Here is an 18,172-nt window from a genome sequence, read left to right as displayed (position 1 = left end):
TTCCAGATCTAGAATGCTTCTAGATTGGATCATTGGATGAGACGGACAAAAAGTAACATATCCATGCTTGATAATATAAACTTGGGTGGCAGTGGGAGTTATCAGGAGGATGCTGCGAGGCTTCAAGGTGTGACAGGGAAATTAATGGGCAAGGACATGACCAATGGAATATACTATGGAAAAATGTGAAGGAATCCTCTCCAGTAGGGTGGCGCGGTGGTGCAGCGGTAGAGTCGCTGCCTTACATCACAGAGACCCAGGTTCGATCCTGGATACTGGTGCCGTCTGTACATAGTTTGTACATTCACCCCGTGACCGCGTGGGTTTTTCCCGGGAGCACCAGGTTCCTCCCACATTCCAAAGACGTACAGGTTTATAGGCCTTGGTAACATTGTAAATTATCCCTAGTGTGTGTAGGATAGTGCGAATGTATGGGGATCGCTGGTCGGACAGACTCGGTGGGCAAAGGGTCTGTTTCTGCGCTGTATCTCTAAACTAAACTAAAAAGGGTAAATGTAAAAATTGTCCCTAGTGTATGTAGGATAGTGTTAATAGTGTTAGTGTGCGGGGATCGCTGGGCGGCGCGGACTTGGTGGGCCGAAAAGGCCTGTTTCCGCGCTGTATATATATGATATGAAATGAAAAAAACAAACCAGTTTTTAAAATGGTAAGTGATTGGTGCTGCGTGGCCCAAGTGTCCTGAAACTATGAAAGTCAACATGTAGATAACAGCAAGCAATTAGCATGACAAACAAAACAATGGCCTTTACTTCAAAAAGAGTTAAGTGCAATATGGGGGCCTAGTGAGACTGCAACTGAAATACAGATCTGATTTACATACCTGATGAAGGAAATACTTGAAACTAAAGGATTGCAACAAATGCTCAACTAATTGATACCTAGGATGAGGTGGGGTATGTCCAGTGAGATTACTGAGAATGGACCTATACTGCTGAGCTGAGAAGAACGAGGTGATCAGATTGAGGCATACAAGTTTCTTATGGGGCCTGGCAGGAAGGATGTAGGGATAATGTTTCCCCTGGCTGGAATGTTACACTCTCAAAGTAAGGGGAAGGCCATTCACAACTGAGACGAGAAGAAATTGCTTCACTCATGGAGTGAAGGTTTGGAAGTATCTATATGGGTTGCTGGAAGCTTGGCTATTCACAATTCAAGACAGATAGATTATTAGATATTGTTTAATTTTGTCAACATTGGAGCAGTAGAGTTGCTGCAGTTGCTGCCTAACAGCGCCAGAGACCTGGGTTCTATCCTGACCACGGGTGCTGTCTGTACAGAGTTTGTATGTTCTCCCCGTGACCACGTGGGTTTTCCCCCGGGTGCTCCAGTTTCCTCCCACATTCCAAAGATGTACAGGTTTGTAGGTTAATTGGCTTCGGTAAAGATTGTAAATTGTCCCTAGTGTGTAGGATAGTGCTAGGGTATGGGGATCGCTGTTGAGCATAGACTCGTGGGCCAAAGGGCCTGTTTCTGCACTAAACTAAGCTTGCACTAAACAATGGAAAGCAATGTCATTGAAAAGATCAGCCAAGGTGTTATTCAATTTATTCACAAAATGCTGGAGTAACTCAGCAGGTCAGGCAGCATCTCGGGAGAGAAGGAATGGGTGACGTTTCGGGTCGAGACCCTTCTTGTTATTCAATATGAGCAGTGCAATGGCCTGGATTGCTAACTCCAACTAACGTACTTCTGAAATTTTTGACCGCAAAAATAATTAGAAGGTTTTTTCCCCTCATAACTTGCAATGGAGAAATTCACACAATTCTAAATGATGAATGGCATTCATAATGCAAATTATGCTTTGATAAATAAATAAAATACCTCTGCCCCAGCTCCAATTCCTGGTACTGGTGAATCAACCTTCCGTTTCTTTCTGGGACCAATGGCAGCTAAAGCAGTTAAATTGGCTTCTCTCTGTCTCATTTGAGCCAGTTCCTGTTGTTGCATCTATGATACAAGAAAAGATTCAATTACCTCGATCAAAGAGCTCAGTGTTCCAGTCCCCCACTTTACCATAGGCACAAAGTGCTGGAGTAACTCAGTGGGTCAGGCAGCATCTCTGGAGAAAAAGAATGGATGACGTTTTGGGTTGGGATCCTACTTCAGACCCAAAACGTCACCCATCCTTTTTCTCCAGAGATGCCGCGTGACCCATTGACTTGCTCCAGCACTTTGTATCTATCTTTGGTATAAACCAGCATCTACAATTATTTGTTTCCCCACTTTACCATGATCATTCATGATTTATATTCATCATAACAGTTAGATGCTCAATTTCAATAAGCAATTTGAAATATGAACCAAAAAAGTTATTATTCATTTTGTTATTGGTATTATTTTATTGTCCTATGTGCTGAGATACAGTGGGAAAACTTTACTCTGAGTGCTAACAGGGCAAATCATACCATACGTGTAGCTCAGGTAGTGCAAAAGAGAAAATAAAAAAGATGCAGAATACAGCTACAGAGAAAGTGCAGATAGAAAAGGTTAGGAAACAAAAAGTTAATTGTACAAATATTAACATTACTGATAAAATCTATTGCCTATCATAACACACCGCTGTCGTTTAGTCGTGACATTATGCGTGTTTAGTCTAATGCCAAGAAATACAAACTTCACTTTGGTTGTATTCCAAAGTGTTTTTTAAATCAAGTGTCGTACGATGCTGATAACAAGTACTGTTCCACCAACACTGTAAAAAGTAACTGTTTACTCTGATATAATATTCTTACCTCTTTGGCCTTTTGTTTTAGCCTCAGTTGTTCAGGGTCCTCTTGTCTGGAGCGTGACTGAAGGTGAAATGGAAGAGGATGATAAATGTAAGGGAATATAACATACTAATTCATCAACATTGAACGCAAACTAAACGTCAAAATCTACAACACTTACTGAGATATAGATTAGACCGAAAGGATGTGACCGTTACAGTGATTCAATACCATATTGAATTTCATTGTTCGGTTTCAAATACATTCTCATGTATGTCTAATCCAAAGTGATCCACGTGATTAAAAAAGGGTACAGGCTTAAAAAGAGCAAGGATCAGTTCTGTAATTGATAAATACGGAGACTTAGGGACCCAGAACCCAAGAATTCTCTTGAGATTATCACTGATGATTGACCATAGAGTGCCATTCAAACTTTGGAAACTTAATCCAATCTAGGAAAGGGCAACCTGCTTGAATGGTGCTCATTTTCCCATCCTGAACATTCATTTCTTCCATTTGAATGTAAAATGGCCACAGTGCATATCGTCTGCAAAATACAATGCGGCATGCCAGCACCAGCAACTTCCAAATGCATGACCTAACAAATAGAAGGGGACCGGGGAATGTCACCCCCTTGCGAGTTCCCTTCAAAAGTTGAACAAAACATAAAGTGCCTGAGGAACCCAGCTGGTCAGGCAGCATCTGTGGAGAATGGACAGGCAATAATTTGGGACTGAAGGGTCATGACCCAAAATGTTGCCTCCGAGTCTGAAGAAAGAACCTGACCCTAAACGTCGCCTTTCCATTCCCTCCACAGATGCTGCCTGAAACACTGAGTGACCTCAGCACTGCGTTTTGCTCAAGATTCCATTATCTGCAGTTCCCTGATCTCCCTTCAAATGTTGCATGCTCTCCTGACTTACAAATAACTCATTGTTCCTGCCTCCTAAGTACTTTCATCACTGTCTGCAGCAATTCAAGGCAGCCGTTCACCATTATCAAATTAGAGCAGAAAAATAATTGCTGCTCTTGCTAATGATGCTGGCATCCTGCTTATTATTTTAAAAATAAAAACGAAAATAGTCACAGCAATATAGTCTCTGCCACTTATGGTCATGAGTTAGAGTTAATGATTTGTCTTTCATGTGCTTGTTATGGTTGAAAAGAGAGTTAAACAAAATTATTTGGAAAAAGGAAACCTTAATTGTTACTTGGACAATCTCCGACACCCTCCCATTTCTTGAACTCAAAGTCTCCATCACAGGTAATAGACTATCGACTGACGTCTATTACAAACCCACCGACTCCCACAACTATCTCAACGACACTTCTTCCCACCTTGCTTCCTGCAAAGACTCGATCCCCTACTCCCAATTCCTCTGTCCACACCACATCTGCGCCCAAGATGAGATGTTCCATACCAGGACATCCGAGATGTTCTTGTTCTTTAGGGAATGGGGGTACCCCTCTCCTCTCATAGATAAGGCAGTCACTCGTGTCTCCTTGGTACCTCACAGCTGTGCCCTTGCTCCCCCAAGTAGCAACAAAATCAGAGTCCCCCTAGTCTTTACCTTTTCACCCCAACAGCCGTCACATACAACACATAATCCTCCGAATTTTTTGCCACCTCCAACGGATCCCAACACTTGACCTTCCCAGCTCCAACTCTTTCCAACTTCCGCAGAGATCGTTCCCACCACATCTCCCTGGTTAACTCATCCCTTCGCACCCAAACCACCCCCTCTCCAGGTACCTTCCCCTGCAACCGCAGAAGATGCAACACCTGCCCTATACTTCCTCCCTCGACTCTGTCCAGGGACCCCGACAGTCCTTTCAGGTTAGGCAGACGTTCACTTGCACCTAGGGGTGCCAACTATCTCACTCCCAAATACAGGACAAGGCGACATCACCGCCTCGAGCCCCACGTGACCTCACCCAGCCAGTGGCCACATGCTCTCGCTCCACCAATGGCAGCCACACGGGCCGGGAGGCGGGTTTCTACGCAACCTCCGTTAGGCAGCGGCCGGTCCTCCAGACCTACACTGTCTGGAGCTAAAATGCCGGAAACCTAGAGTGTCGGGGCCTAAACTGTCAGGGCCTAAAATGTCGGGACCTAAACTGACGGGGCCTGCAGCGCCGCTCCCCACCCCCCACCCCCCACCCCCCTGGGCCTGCAGCGCCCCCCCGGCCTAATACGGTTCAAGGGCGCTCCCATAAGGAACAAACCAATTTAGCCCAAAATATGGGATGTTCCGGCTAATACGGGACAGTTGGCAACCCTACTTACACCTCCTCCAACCTCATCTATTTTATCTGTTGTTCAAGATGTGGACTCATACATCAGCCAGACCAAATGTAGACTGGGCGATCGTTTTGCTGAACACCTTCGCTCAGTCCGCCTGAACCTACCTGATCTCCCCATTGCTAAACACTTTAATTCTCCTTCCCATTCCCAGACAGACCTTTCTGTCCTAGGCCTCCTCCATTGTCAGAGTGAGGCTAAACGCAAATTGGAGGAACAACATCTCATATTTCGCTTGGGCAGCTTACTGCCCAGTGGTATGAATATTGATTTCTCTAACTTCAAGTAACCCTGGCATTCCCTCTCTCTCTATCCCTCCCCCACCCAAGTCGCACTAGCCTCTAGTTTTCACCCAATAAACAGCTAACAATGGCCTGTTTCCTTTATCAGCGTTACTTTTTTGCATATCTTTCATTCATTTTTCTTTATCTCTCTACATCATCGTCTATATCTCTCGTTTCCCTATCGCTAACCAGTCTGAAAAAGGGTCTCGACCCGAAACATCACCCATTCCTTCTCTCCAGAGATGCTGCCTGTCCCGCTGAGTTACTCTAGCATTTTGTGTCTATCTTCTGTTTAAACCAGCATCTGCAGTTCCTTCCTGCGCCTTAATTTGGAACTGCCTTCCTAAATGTTACCAATTACATCTAGAATCTCAAACCTATAATAGGCGTATTTGAACAAGGTATAAACAGCTAACTCGAGCGTGAACAGTTGAATACATGCACATCATATTTTACACCTTCTTAATTTACGTATTTTTAAAATAACGCACTTGTCTAATTGCTACTGAAGTTTAATTTATGTGCTTCTTTCTTTGGAATAACGCGTTTGAATTTCTGCCTGGCACCGTAGTCTCCTGAGGTGCCTGGCATATGTGTGGTTTACACATCTTTTGATTTACACACTGCTTTTCAAATGAGTGACCTCCACATAAAATGTAAGCTGCCTGCATCAAAATCATTACCCCCTTCTAATAAGGGAATTACTAAATTGGGGAATTGAAAAATATTCTGAAAATACGCATCTCAGAAGCATCTGTGAAGAGAGATAGATACAGAGTTACAATTTCACTCTGATGTCCACGACTGTGAAAAATCAAGAGAAAAATGTTTTACGTTGCAGAGAAAGAACAGGATGCATGACAACAGGAAGGTCCATAATCTTCTCTTGAATGAATGAAGTGCATAATACTTCTGTTGAGCTTGCATGGGTTCTGAAAGTTTCCAACTTCCTTTCACTTTAGTTTTTCATTTCTCTTCCACTCTGATCGGTCTTTGGTCATAAGGTCATGCCATTCACCCCATCAAGTCTACTCTGCCATTTAATCATGGCTGATCTATCTATCTAACCCTCCTAACCCCATTCTCCTGCCTTCTCCCCATAAACCCCGACACCCAAACTAATCAAGAATCTATCTATTTCTGCCTTAAAAATATCCATTGACGGCCTCCACAGCCTTCTGTAGCAAACAATTCCACAGATTCATCACCCTCTGACTAAAGAAATTCCTCATCATCTCCTTCCTAAAGGAAAGTCCTTTAATTCTGAGGCTACGACCTCTAGTCCTAGACTCTTGTACTAGTGGAGTCATCCTCTCCACATCCACTCTATCCAAGCCTTTCAAGGTTTCACTCTCACTTTGGCTTCTTTACAGTTCCAATGAGGTTGCACATTGACACAAGCTAATGACTAGCTTTTCAGACCACAGCTTTCCAGACGCAATGAATTTAACAATTTCAAACAATTATCCATCAATTCTTCAACATTGTTCTTCCCCCCCTCCACCCCACCACTCTAAGTTCAGCATTCATTCACCCAATGATGATTTACATCTTCCCCCAGGCATGTATTTTGTTACTCACTGGTCTTTGTCATTGTCTTTAACCAGTACAACCATTACCTATGTAGTTCCCTTTCAAAGATCCTCCCTATTTCTTCCTCCTAATTTCTGTCTTCCTCTGCAACTTTAAAGTTGTTTATAACTTTTCCCAGCTCTAATGGAGCATAATCAACTTCAAACATTAACCTTTCTCTCTCCACAGATACAATAGACAATAGGTGCAGGAGTTGGCCATTTGGCCCTTCGAGCCAGCACCACCATTCAATGTGATCATGGCGGATCATTCTCAATCAGTACCCCGTTCCTGCCTTCTCCCCATACCCCCTGACTCCGCTATCCTTAAGAGCTCTATCTAGCTCTCTCTTGAAAGCAGGTAGTACCTCTTGATGCTACCTGACCTACTGAGTATTTCCAGCATTTTCTGCTTTTACTTCTGATTTTTAGTACCTTCAATAGTTTGGTTTTGGTTAAGCATAGTGTGAAAAGCCAATTGAATCTGTTTAAAAAAAATAAAACAGAATTTACTTAACATTTAAAAACAAAAGCAATGTTCAAAACAATTTAAGGATTGGGTTACACTAAGTGTAATTTGTTAAACCAGCAAAAAGTGATTTATCCTTTTGCCTGACTGTCATGAAAACTATGGAGAATGATATGCAAGTGGTAGGCTTTGTAGTTTAGAACCATGTCTAAATGGATACAAATTTCATCATTATGAATAACATCCTTTACATACACGATAAATGGCACCCTGTGACTGCAAACAAAGGTAAATTTATATTCTTGCACTTAATAATCTGCCGTTGTGCAATTGACCATGCCATCTTCACCAAGATGTCTCCAGGTTACTTCCCCGGTTACTTCCCCAATATGATAGTGCACTTGTTTGCATTCTTATCTGTCCAGTCATAGCCAGAGAATCACCTGCAAAAGTGTCACTTCCTACACCCACCCCATTTTCTCCAGTAACCCTGTGGTCTTGTCTCCTTCCAATTATTAGTCTTGATATAGTCTTGACTCCTTCCAATTATTCATCTGCACCTATCCGTCAGCAACAATATCCATATTTCTGCTAATGATATCCATGTCTACTTAGCCATCTCTTCTCTCAACTACCTCGCTCGTCAGATGGCTGGTCTGACATCCTGTATTGCAAGGCAATTTCCACCAACCGAATATAGGGAAGATTGTAGCCTATTTTCCGCACCTCCACAAACAATGGTTCCATAGCCACTGGCCCTAGTCCTCTCCCTGAGGCTGAATCAGACTCTTCAAAACTGTGGTATTGCATATGATCCCGTGGTAAGCTTCACATGCCGCACTCTTACAAAGATCACCTTATTCTATGAGGAATGCAACTGCATTTTGCAATATTTATGGTGTCTTCACCACACAAGGCAAAATAAACATACCATAGAAATGGTGGCACAAAATTCCTAGAGTTCGTAGCGGTCTTAAAAATTGTCCATGCTTTCATTGCTTGGCATGAATTGATATGTTTTTTCCGAATTTAATCAAATTTTAATGTTGAAAAAAATTCTAAAACTGGATTTTGCCACATGAACACGTCATTGCATTGTAAAGTTGCTTTGCAAAAGTCAGATGTTAGAGCACTCAATTTGTTTGTGCATATTTACTGGGAACAAACCAGTCAATTCCATTTCCCCTTCCTAAATGTAACACTTACCATACATAACTGGTATCATTTTAGATGGTAGTGGTGGCGACAGATTTGTTTAACCTCAATGGATAAGAACAATTGTATATAATGAACAAATGCACATGGCTGTCACAGTGAGCATTTGATGTTTAATTAATGTTGCCGTTGCTTCAGCGTTGGACGAGGACTCGAGGTACTAGAAATGCACAGCCCTGACTCCTTTGGAGCTGCGGGATAGAATTTTGTCCTCTGTTATACAAGCTACAATGTCCAAATAAAAGTGTCATTGTACGCCTGTCCCAATATACAATTCCATTGAATTAAATGATACTGAAGTAATTGCTTTGGTATTGCACGTTTTAAACATCTAAACAACGTTTCTCACCATTAATTCAATTTATAAGCTTACCTTTGCTGCTCGCATTAGAATTTCCCTTTCTTGTTCATCTTTTCTCTGTTTTTCTATTTGATCAAGTTGTTCAAAGAACTTGAGCTGTGTCCTTACGTCACTTAACTGCTCGTACCTGTCGTCCTCCTGAAACCAAAAGGTAATCTGAATTATTTGTTGGTTGTGGTGGTGGTGGTGGAGGAAAGTAATTCTATCTAAACCTTGAAAAATAACACTGACCCATCAACAGTTTCTTGCTTAATGCAAATTTGTGAAGGGGAACATGCCAAACCATTTCATATAGCAAAACTCCGGGTAACTGTGCTGAACGAGGGATAAAATGTTTGGTTCATCACCTCCTTACCCCAGTAACCAGTACTCTCTTCACTGATCATAAATGAACTAACAAAACTTGCTCTAAACACAGTGCTCAATTTAAATACACAATTGTTTTTTTTAACGAATCAATGATGACTACTAACAACAAAATCCTTCAAATATTTGTTTTCCCATTACAGGTCCACCACCAATTTTACGGCAACTGAAGGTCCTGTACCTCCTTTAATTCAGACAAAATTACGAGAGCATACTTGAAATCCCTCCTGGAAGTCACCCCGAAAATGCGGTGCCTAGGCTGATATCGATCTCATCTGGACTTCTGGTCAGCGGGGCAAATTCTTTTTCAGAAACTGCAGCCAGAGCTCTGGAACTCCAGCTCGGCCGGAGCTGGCAGATCTATTCCCATGGCCAACGTCCGAGGCCGACTTTGCGGGCCGGGTATCTCAGCCCTCTGCTGGCCTAGGCGGACCGTTCGACTCCCCTCGGTGGCCGTGACCTCTGTTGGTCTGGCAAAACGGATAATCTGGCAAGGCTCTGGAACCAAGGGTGCCGTAAAATAGGTGATAGACCTGTATCAACCTCATTTTGTTGAGTGGATTGACCTATATTTATCAAAGGGCAATAATACAAAAGTAAAATAATGTGCATTTTGTAACTGTGCAGTTTGTAATTTGCTGCTGTAAATACTGAGAAGGCCAGACAGCACAAAAGGTCAGAGAAATAGAGGTGCTTTTTGGGACTGATAACCCTACTGATGAAAGGCCAATGACCTGAAACTTTGCTTCTGTTTCTTTTCCAACAGATGCTGCCTGGTCTGCAGAGTATTTCTAGAATGTTATGTCTTTTAAAAAAAACTTCTGTGTTAATTTGCCATTAAATCTTAAAATCTTTTAGTATTGAGTTGTAGTACAATTATAGAATCATACAGGACGGAAACTGACCCTTCAACCCATTTGTCCATACCGATCAAGATGCCCCACCATGCCTGGTCCATATCACTCTAAACTTTCCCATCCATATAACTGTCCAAAATCATTCCTAATTTTTGTTCTCCATTTCTATTGAGGTGACTGTCAGATGGTTTCACTTGGGTTTGAGATTGGGAGTCGAAGTGATAAACTGGACTTTCTGCTTCTATCTCTATAACTTGTAATGGTTGCCAAAATGAACATTCTTGCTATTAGGTAGAGTAAGGAACAGACTTAGCTTGACTTTGTGTATGAGAATTTTCATCACCATTGATTATTTTATTTTCCACTTTTGCAAGGTACCACATAATTATTGATATCAATGGATATTATCAGAAAAGGCAGAGGGTTCAATGTGAGAATTATTTTAACAAAAGGTTGCTTGTCACTGGTGTAACATAATAAAGGGAACAGGTGGACCGAGTGTATATACATTGAGTTATAAAAATTAGTAAAAGTGGACTCGTATTTTTGAAAGAAATAAGATTGCAGCTAGCAAAACCATAAAAGTGATTCCACACTCACCTTATATGTGATGTTTCTCTGCTGTGCAACTTCAGATATCTTTTCTACTAGGGTTTGTAATCTCTGTTGGGTGGCATGCGACACAAAATTTACCACATCAGGATGAACGTCGGTAATTCCATGTTTCTTGCCTGTTCCCAAAAAAAAGTTAGTTAGAAAAGTTAATATTCTTAACTATATTAGAGCACTCCTTTTACTGACTGTTGTCCTTTTAGCCGGGGTATTGTTCAATAGCCTCTAGCTCCATGCAGCTAACCAAAAGCCTAAATATGGTCATTTACAATTCTGATGAAAATCAGTACTATTACATAGCTGAAATTTTTATTTTCTTGAAAATATGTAATATGTTTGTTTGACGCAAGGAACTGCAGATGTGGTTAACAAACAAAAAGGCACAAAGTGCTGGAGTAACTCAGCAGTGTCAGGCTGTATCTCTTGAGGACATGGAAGGTGACGTTTTGGGTCAAGGCACTTATTCAATCTGAAGAAGGGTCCCGATCCAAAACGTCGCCGATCCATGTCCTCCAGAGATGCTGCCTGATCCAGAGTTACTCCAGCACTTTGTTTGTTAGGTAATTATATGAGATATATCTACTTTCATTTTGACTGCATCAAAGACATTCTCTACAATTAGTCCATGTGGTTAAAGTGGTGTTGGTATAGTTCCCCCAGCTCAGTCAGGAACTTTTTTGGAAAAAAACTGGGAGTGGACAGTTGACAAAGATGTGGCTTCAGCTACCGTTCTAATTCGTGCAGCCGCATTTTTTCCTTCTGATTTGCCATCAAATGCCATGTCATTTCGCTTACAGATACATATAGAAGTACGAAGGAAGTCTATATTTTAAGAATCTTTCATTTCTATGGTTCTTTCCACATTTGCAATATGATGCATCCATCCTGTGAAAATGACGGGTTAATGCTTTACCTATTTCCAGCATTCTTCTATGCAATGGAGCCGCAAACAAGAATGCTTCATCTTTACATGATCTTGTCAGAGTGCCCACTAATTCTGAATTTGTTGCCAAAATCCGTGCACTTTCTTCAGAGAGGTTAACTCCAGCCATGGATGCCACATCATTAATATCATCATCATCCCTAAAAAATGTCAAAAGTACTCATTAAAGTCATTTTTAAAGGTAGCCTTCAGTTTTTTAAATCTCAAATACTAATACTGGATCAAGAAGAACAGATTCGTGAGAAATAGATTTATGAAAAAGAGGAAATAATGCCTTTTGGTCGACAGCATAGGCAACCTGCTCAAAACAATAAATAAATCTACTTGTAGGCAAAACACATATGTAGATAATTCTCTATCCAGCATCATTCATTGGACACTGCAGTACTTCAAAATGAATCAGAGTCATAGCCATCAGCACAGAAACAGGCCCTCCAACCCAATTTGTCCATGCCGTCAAAAATGCCCCATCCAAGCCAGTCCCTTTTTCCTGTATTTGGCCCGTATCCTTCCAAACCGTTCCCTTACAAACTCAACTCAACATGCTTTTTCAAGGCAATTAGGGACAGGCAATGAATGCGGCCTTGTCGACAAAGCAACAACCCATGAACAAAGAACGCCGTTTGATCTTCCTATTGAAATGAATGTCCAGGATTCAAATGTGAGAAGAATTTTGTTTAAAATTAGCAGCAGTTAAAGAATGGTCGCTTTGCAAGGAACATTATTGTGTAGGAAGGAACCGCAGATGCTGGTTTAAACCAAAGATAGACACAAAAAGCCGGATTAGCTCAGGGGGACAGGCAGCATCTCTGAAGAGAAGGAATGGGTGATGTTTCGGGTCGAGATCCTTCTTCAGACTGTTTAGGGGTAAGGGAAACGCGAGATATAGACGATGATGTAGAGAGATAAAGAACAATGAATGAAAGATATGCAAAAAAGTAATGATGATAAAAGAAACAGGCCATTTTTATCTGTTTGTTGGGTGAAAACGAGAAGTTGATGGAATTTGGGTGGGGGAGGGATAGAGAGAGAGGGAATGCCGGGGTTACTTGCAGTTAGAGAAATCAATATTCATGCCACTGAAATTGTAAACTGCCTAAGCGAAATGTGAGATGCTGTTCCTCCAATTTGCGTTTAGCCTCACAATGGAGGAGACCTAGGACAGGAAGGTCTGTGTGGGAATGGGAAGGAGAATTAAAGTGTTTAGCAACCGGGAGATCAGGTAGGTTCAGGCCGACTGAGTGAAGATGTTCAGCGAAATGATCACCCAGTGTACGTTTGATCTCGCCGATGTATAAGAATCCACATCTTGAACAACGGACACTGTAGATGAGGTTGGAGGAGGTGCAAGTGAACCTCTGCCTAACCTGAAAGGACTGTCGGGGTCCCTGGACAGAGTCGAGGGAGGAAGTATAGCGACAATTGTTGCATCTTCTGCGGTTGCTGGGGACGGTACCTGGGGAGGGGGTAGTTTGGGTGGGAAGGGATGTGTTAACCAGGGAGGTGCAGAGGGAACGGTCTCTGCAGAAGGTTGAAAGGGGTGGAGATGGGAAGATGTGACAACTGTTGGGATCCCGTTCGTGGTGGCGAAACTTCGGAGTATTATGTGTTGAATGCGACGGCTGATGGGGTAAAAGGTAAAGACTAGGGGGACTCAGTCTCTGTTGCGACTAGGGGGAGAGGGAGCAAGGGCAGAGCTGCGGGGTACCGAGGAGACACGAGTGAGGGCCTCATCTATGATGGGAGAGGGGAATCCTCGTTCTCTAAAGAATGAGGACATCTCGGATGTCCTGCAATAGAACACCTCATTCGTGGGCGAAGGGGTCAAGAAAAGAGAGTTCACGTTGCGGCCCTGTTTCCACCAATCTTTCCACCACTACACACAAGAAGTCAGATGCCGAGAAGTGTGTTCAGCTCTGGCTGAACAATTTCTAATCTTGTGATGTGGACTCGATAAGAAGATCATGGGTGCAGATGCGGCGCAGACAGAGGAATTGGGAGTAGGGGATAGAGTCTTTGCAGGGTGGGAAGAAGTGTAGTCGAGATAGTTGTGGGAGTCAGTCGGTTTGTAATAGACGTCAGTCGATAGTGTATTTCCTGTGATGGAGACTGAGTTCAAGAAAGGGGAGGTAGGTGTCGGAGATGGTCCAAGTAAATTTGAATGCAAGATGGAAATTGGTGGTGAAGTTGATGAAGTCCATGGGTTCTGCATGGGTGCAGGAGGTGGCACAGATACAGTTGTCAATGTAACGGAGATAAGAGTTCAGGGATAGGGCCAGTGTACGCTTGGAACAGGGACTGTTCAACATACCCTACAAGGAGGCAGGCATAGCTGGGGCCCATGCGGGTGCCCATAGCTACACCTTGGACTTGGAGGAAGTCAGAGGAGTCGAAGGCATGTTGTCTCTATGGTCTAATTTGGGATCTGCAGATGTTGGTTTATACAATTAGCCACAAAGCGCTGGAGTAATTCATTGGGTCAGGCAGCATTTCTGGAGGACATGGATAGATGACATTTCGGCATCGGGACCCTTCTTCAGTCTGTGGAAGGGTCCCAACCCGACGTCATCTGCCCATATTCTCCAGAGTTGCTGCCTGGCCTGCTGAGTTACTCCAGCGCTTTGTGTTCTGCAATTGCTGTTGTTTTGATAAATAGCCATAAATAGTCTGTGAAGTGTATGCATCAAGCCTAATTTTGAAATAAGCGTTGAGATTTTAATATCGTTTCCCATCCTAAATGATGATTGTGTTTGAGACGTTAGGCTCCAACATCTCACCTGAATGAACCTCCACCTGCTGCTGCCGCTGCCGCCGCCGCCGCCTCCTTCAGCTTGTTTTTTTGAACAACTGACGTCTGGACAGAATACGTCAAACCAGCTTTACTTCCTGGCACCACTGTCTGTTTCATAACAGGAACTGTAAAATTGAGGAGAACTTTGTCAAATTTTTGCTTCATTAACTTTCTACATCTGCAATGGTCACAAGATTTTAGTTAAGCAGAGAAAAAATGCAGTGCACAATTGACTCGAATGCACACATCACTTTGTACGACAAACTATTATGCATAAGATATTTGAGGATGAACTGAAGTTCCTCAATATATCAAACCATACTTCGATGTTGCAATGCAAGTATAATTGGAGGTGGAACGGAGGGTGGGATGGGTGGAATGATAGTGCAAGATGGCTTTGGGTCACTCTGGCAGTCAAAATTAATAACTTGGATTAGTGAAGTCAAAAATCCATTCTGTATCATGTAATGCGATAGTGTTTAGTGTATTCAGATCCACAACTGAAATCCAGTTCGACTGATACCATTACTGCAATGCAGTAATGTAAAGAACACAATAGAATCGTGATTTCCAACAAATTTTCTTTAATGTAGTAAAATATGCATCAAAATAGTTTACAGTGCCATAAGTCAAATAAATGGGAATCACAGATATTAAAAGTTAACTGAAATCTCAGAGATAGATTTTAAAGTTTTCTAAAAGGATAGAGACATGATGACACAGAAAAGTTCAGAGAGATAATTATACTGTGGGATATAGGCAAGGCACCAAACTGTGGGACAAATGGAAAAGGTGAGGTAGGATGAGTTGCAATAAGCCCAATCAGAGGTTGGAGTAACCATGGAGGAACTAAAGAAAAACTTTAAAATATACAAAGTTTTGGAGTAACTCAGCGAGTCAGGCAGCATCTCTGGAGAACATGGATAGGTGATGTTTCGGTTGGGACCCTTCAGAAAAACGTAATTCTGAGATAATGTAGAATCAGGGACAAGGGACAATGATTTTTTTTAAAAGCTCTTAAATTTTGAACGCTCTGGCATCCTCGGGGCACAAATGGAAGAGTTCCTTCACAAGGAAGCTCAATGAATTGTTATAAAAAATGTATGACTTTTACAATCACCCTTTCATTTCATTTTAGCCATTCTCAGATTTTAAGATATTAAGGAAATCGAGTGATGTCGGGTAGAGGAAAGCACTGAGGTAAATATTCATATTTGTATTATTGAATGGTGGAGCAGGATGGATCACTGGACATACAAATTAATCTAAAGGTACCACACTCTACGGGGTAACAGGAGAAGATACAGGCAGACCTATGTGGGAAAGCACGCAAGGTGGGGAAAGGAAGGCTGGATAAGATTATTCCAATACATGATTCAGTTTGATGTGGATGAGGATTTCTATAACTTACAGGTTGTGAACATAATAAACCAAAGGAGAAATAGACCATTCAGCCCTTCAAGTCTACTATGCTATTCAACATATCATTGCTGACCATCTACTTCAACATTTTTCCTCACCTTTCCCCATCCCTCCCAATTCATTTCACATTGAAAAACTATCAACCTCTGTTTTGAATGCAATCAATGAATGACCTTCCATATAATTCTAGGGTTGATATTTCCAAAGATTCAACAGCCTACATGTAGAAATGTTATCTTCTTTTGAGAATGTGAGCCCAAGCTCCAGACTCCGCAGCCTTGGTAACATCCTTCCTGGATTTACTTTGGTGAGTTCTCTATGAAAATGTCAATGAGATCACCTTTCATTCTTCTGAAATCTACAGAATAGAGACCTAGTGGATAGTGAAGGCATTTTATGTGAAGGCACCAAGTTGGAACAAAGTCCTGTTTATGATGGACAATACACTGTTATTATGCAGTTCAACAAACGACTGGGGTGGACAGGAGAAAAGGGAGAATGATGGGGTGTTTGTGTCTGTTCATAATTTTCTTCTAGCGTTTAGCTGGAGAAAACTATGCGGTCTTTCTAAAGTTCGATCTCTAGGTTGATATGGACACTGATCCCATTTCTCAGGATGATATCACTCGTGGCCAGCATGTACATGAGGAAGAGGAGAGGGGCAGAGATGGATCCTCACCCTTAGATTTGCTGATTTGATTAATATAGAGGCAAACTGTATTAACTAAAATTAGACAATGCAAAATAAAGTGGATGAGGCACTTCATTCAGTGGAGAATGTATGATCTAAGGGTCATGCTAAAACAATTACCCTGCTGCTAAAAATGACCAAGCAAAAAGAAAAAAAAACATATTTGAGTGTAAATTCACATTCATGGACTGGGGTTCGTTAACAGATAGAATAAATAAATTGGTCTTTTTCCAGTTGGCAAGGCATGATCAACAGTGCGCTCAGTGAACCTATTGAAACATTTGCCATTAGTTGATGACACTAATTAAGATTAGGTGTATTAGTGGTCACTTGTACTGAGGTACAGCGAAAAGCTTTGTTTTGCATGCTATCCAAACAGATCAGATATATCAAACATAAATACAATCAGCTTAAACTCAAGTACAAATAGATAGAGCAAATGGGAAGATACAGAGTGCAGAATATAGATTTCAGCATTTTGGTGCATCAGTTCCTTAGACAAAGTCCATTGTCCTCAGTGGGTTATAGATTTATCAAACGGTACCTTAAATTTTGCAAGGACGATTCGGAAGCCTGATAAAGAGGTTTCAAGGGGATACAGATAATGGCGTTCCCAAGTACAATGTGAGAAAAATTGAGAGTATCCATTCCAATAGCAAAAATAGAATAGCTAAGTATTTTTTTAAATGATGACCTGGGTGTCCTTGTGCATAAGTCACTGAAAGTATATAGGTGAAGAAGGCATTTAGGAAGAAAAATAGAGATATTGGCCTTTATTGCAGAAAGATTAGAGTACAAGGATAAAAAAAGTGCAACTAAAATTTATATAGCGCCTTTGTGAGACTGCATCTGAAGTATCATGTGCACCTTTAGTGGTCTTAATGAAAAAAATGATATCTTGTTAGACAGCAAAGGTTCAGATGCTGGTTCGTGGAATGGCAGGTCAAATGAGAAGCTAGTGAGCAGCCGAGGCCTCAATTCCCCAGAATTTAGAAGAATGAGTGGAGACCTCCCTGAATCATGCAAAATTCTTAGAGGCCCAATAAGATTATACAGAGAATACGTTTCCCCTCGCTGAGGAGTCTAGAAGTTGGAGTTACACAATAAGGGCTGCCCACTTAGGATCGATCTTTGGAGGTTCTGCACTCAAAAAGTGGTGAATCGTTGGAATCTTTGTCCTAGAGGGCTGGGGAGGCCGACTCAATTACTTAATTCAAAACTGAGATTGTTGGATTTTGGGAGTTGAGGGATATGGGACAAGGTCAAGACAATAGGGCGAGATAGGGCAGCACAGGGTTAGAGTTGCTACCTTACAGCGCCGGAGGCCCAGGTTTCAATCCCGACTACGGGTGCTGTCTGTACGGAGTTTGTACATTCTCCCCGTAACCGTGTGGGTTTTCTCCGAAATCTTCGGTTTCTTCCCACACTCCAAAGACGTCCAGGTTTATAGGTTAATTAGCTTGCGTTTGCATACTTCGTTAAAAGTGTAAATTGTCCCCAGTGTGTGCAGGCTTGTATTAATGTGCGAGGATCGCTGGTCGGTGCGGACTCGGTGGGCC

The 18,172-nt window shown here is 42.0% G+C and overlaps 1 protein-coding gene across 1 annotated transcript in view; it reads right to left on the bottom strand.

Moving 5' to 3' along the window:
- Window positions 1-18,172, bottom strand: part of LOC144604637 (transcription initiation factor TFIID subunit 4-like) — an 89,114-nt gene that overhangs the window by 1,753 nt on the left and 69,189 nt on the right. Inside the window, exons 9-14 of the mRNA XM_078419270.1 lie at window positions 14,487-14,625; window positions 11,680-11,849; window positions 10,755-10,885; window positions 8,944-9,069; window positions 2,754-2,810; window positions 1,843-1,968 (exon numbers count right to left, since the gene is read on the bottom strand). Of these exons, the coding sequence (XP_078275396.1) occupies window positions 1,843-1,968; window positions 2,754-2,810; window positions 8,944-9,069; window positions 10,755-10,885; window positions 11,680-11,849; window positions 14,487-14,625 (749 nt within the window). The remainder of the gene's footprint in view (window positions 1-1,842; window positions 1,969-2,753; window positions 2,811-8,943; window positions 9,070-10,754; window positions 10,886-11,679; window positions 11,850-14,486; window positions 14,626-18,172) is intronic.

Source organism: Rhinoraja longicauda, chromosome 22 (genome assembly GCF_053455715.1).
Source record: "Rhinoraja longicauda isolate Sanriku21f chromosome 22, sRhiLon1.1, whole genome shotgun sequence".
Classification (NCBI taxonomy): domain Eukaryota; kingdom Metazoa; phylum Chordata; class Chondrichthyes; order Rajiformes; family Arhynchobatidae; genus Rhinoraja; species Rhinoraja longicauda.
This window is presented reverse-complemented; position numbering and strand designations above follow the sequence as displayed.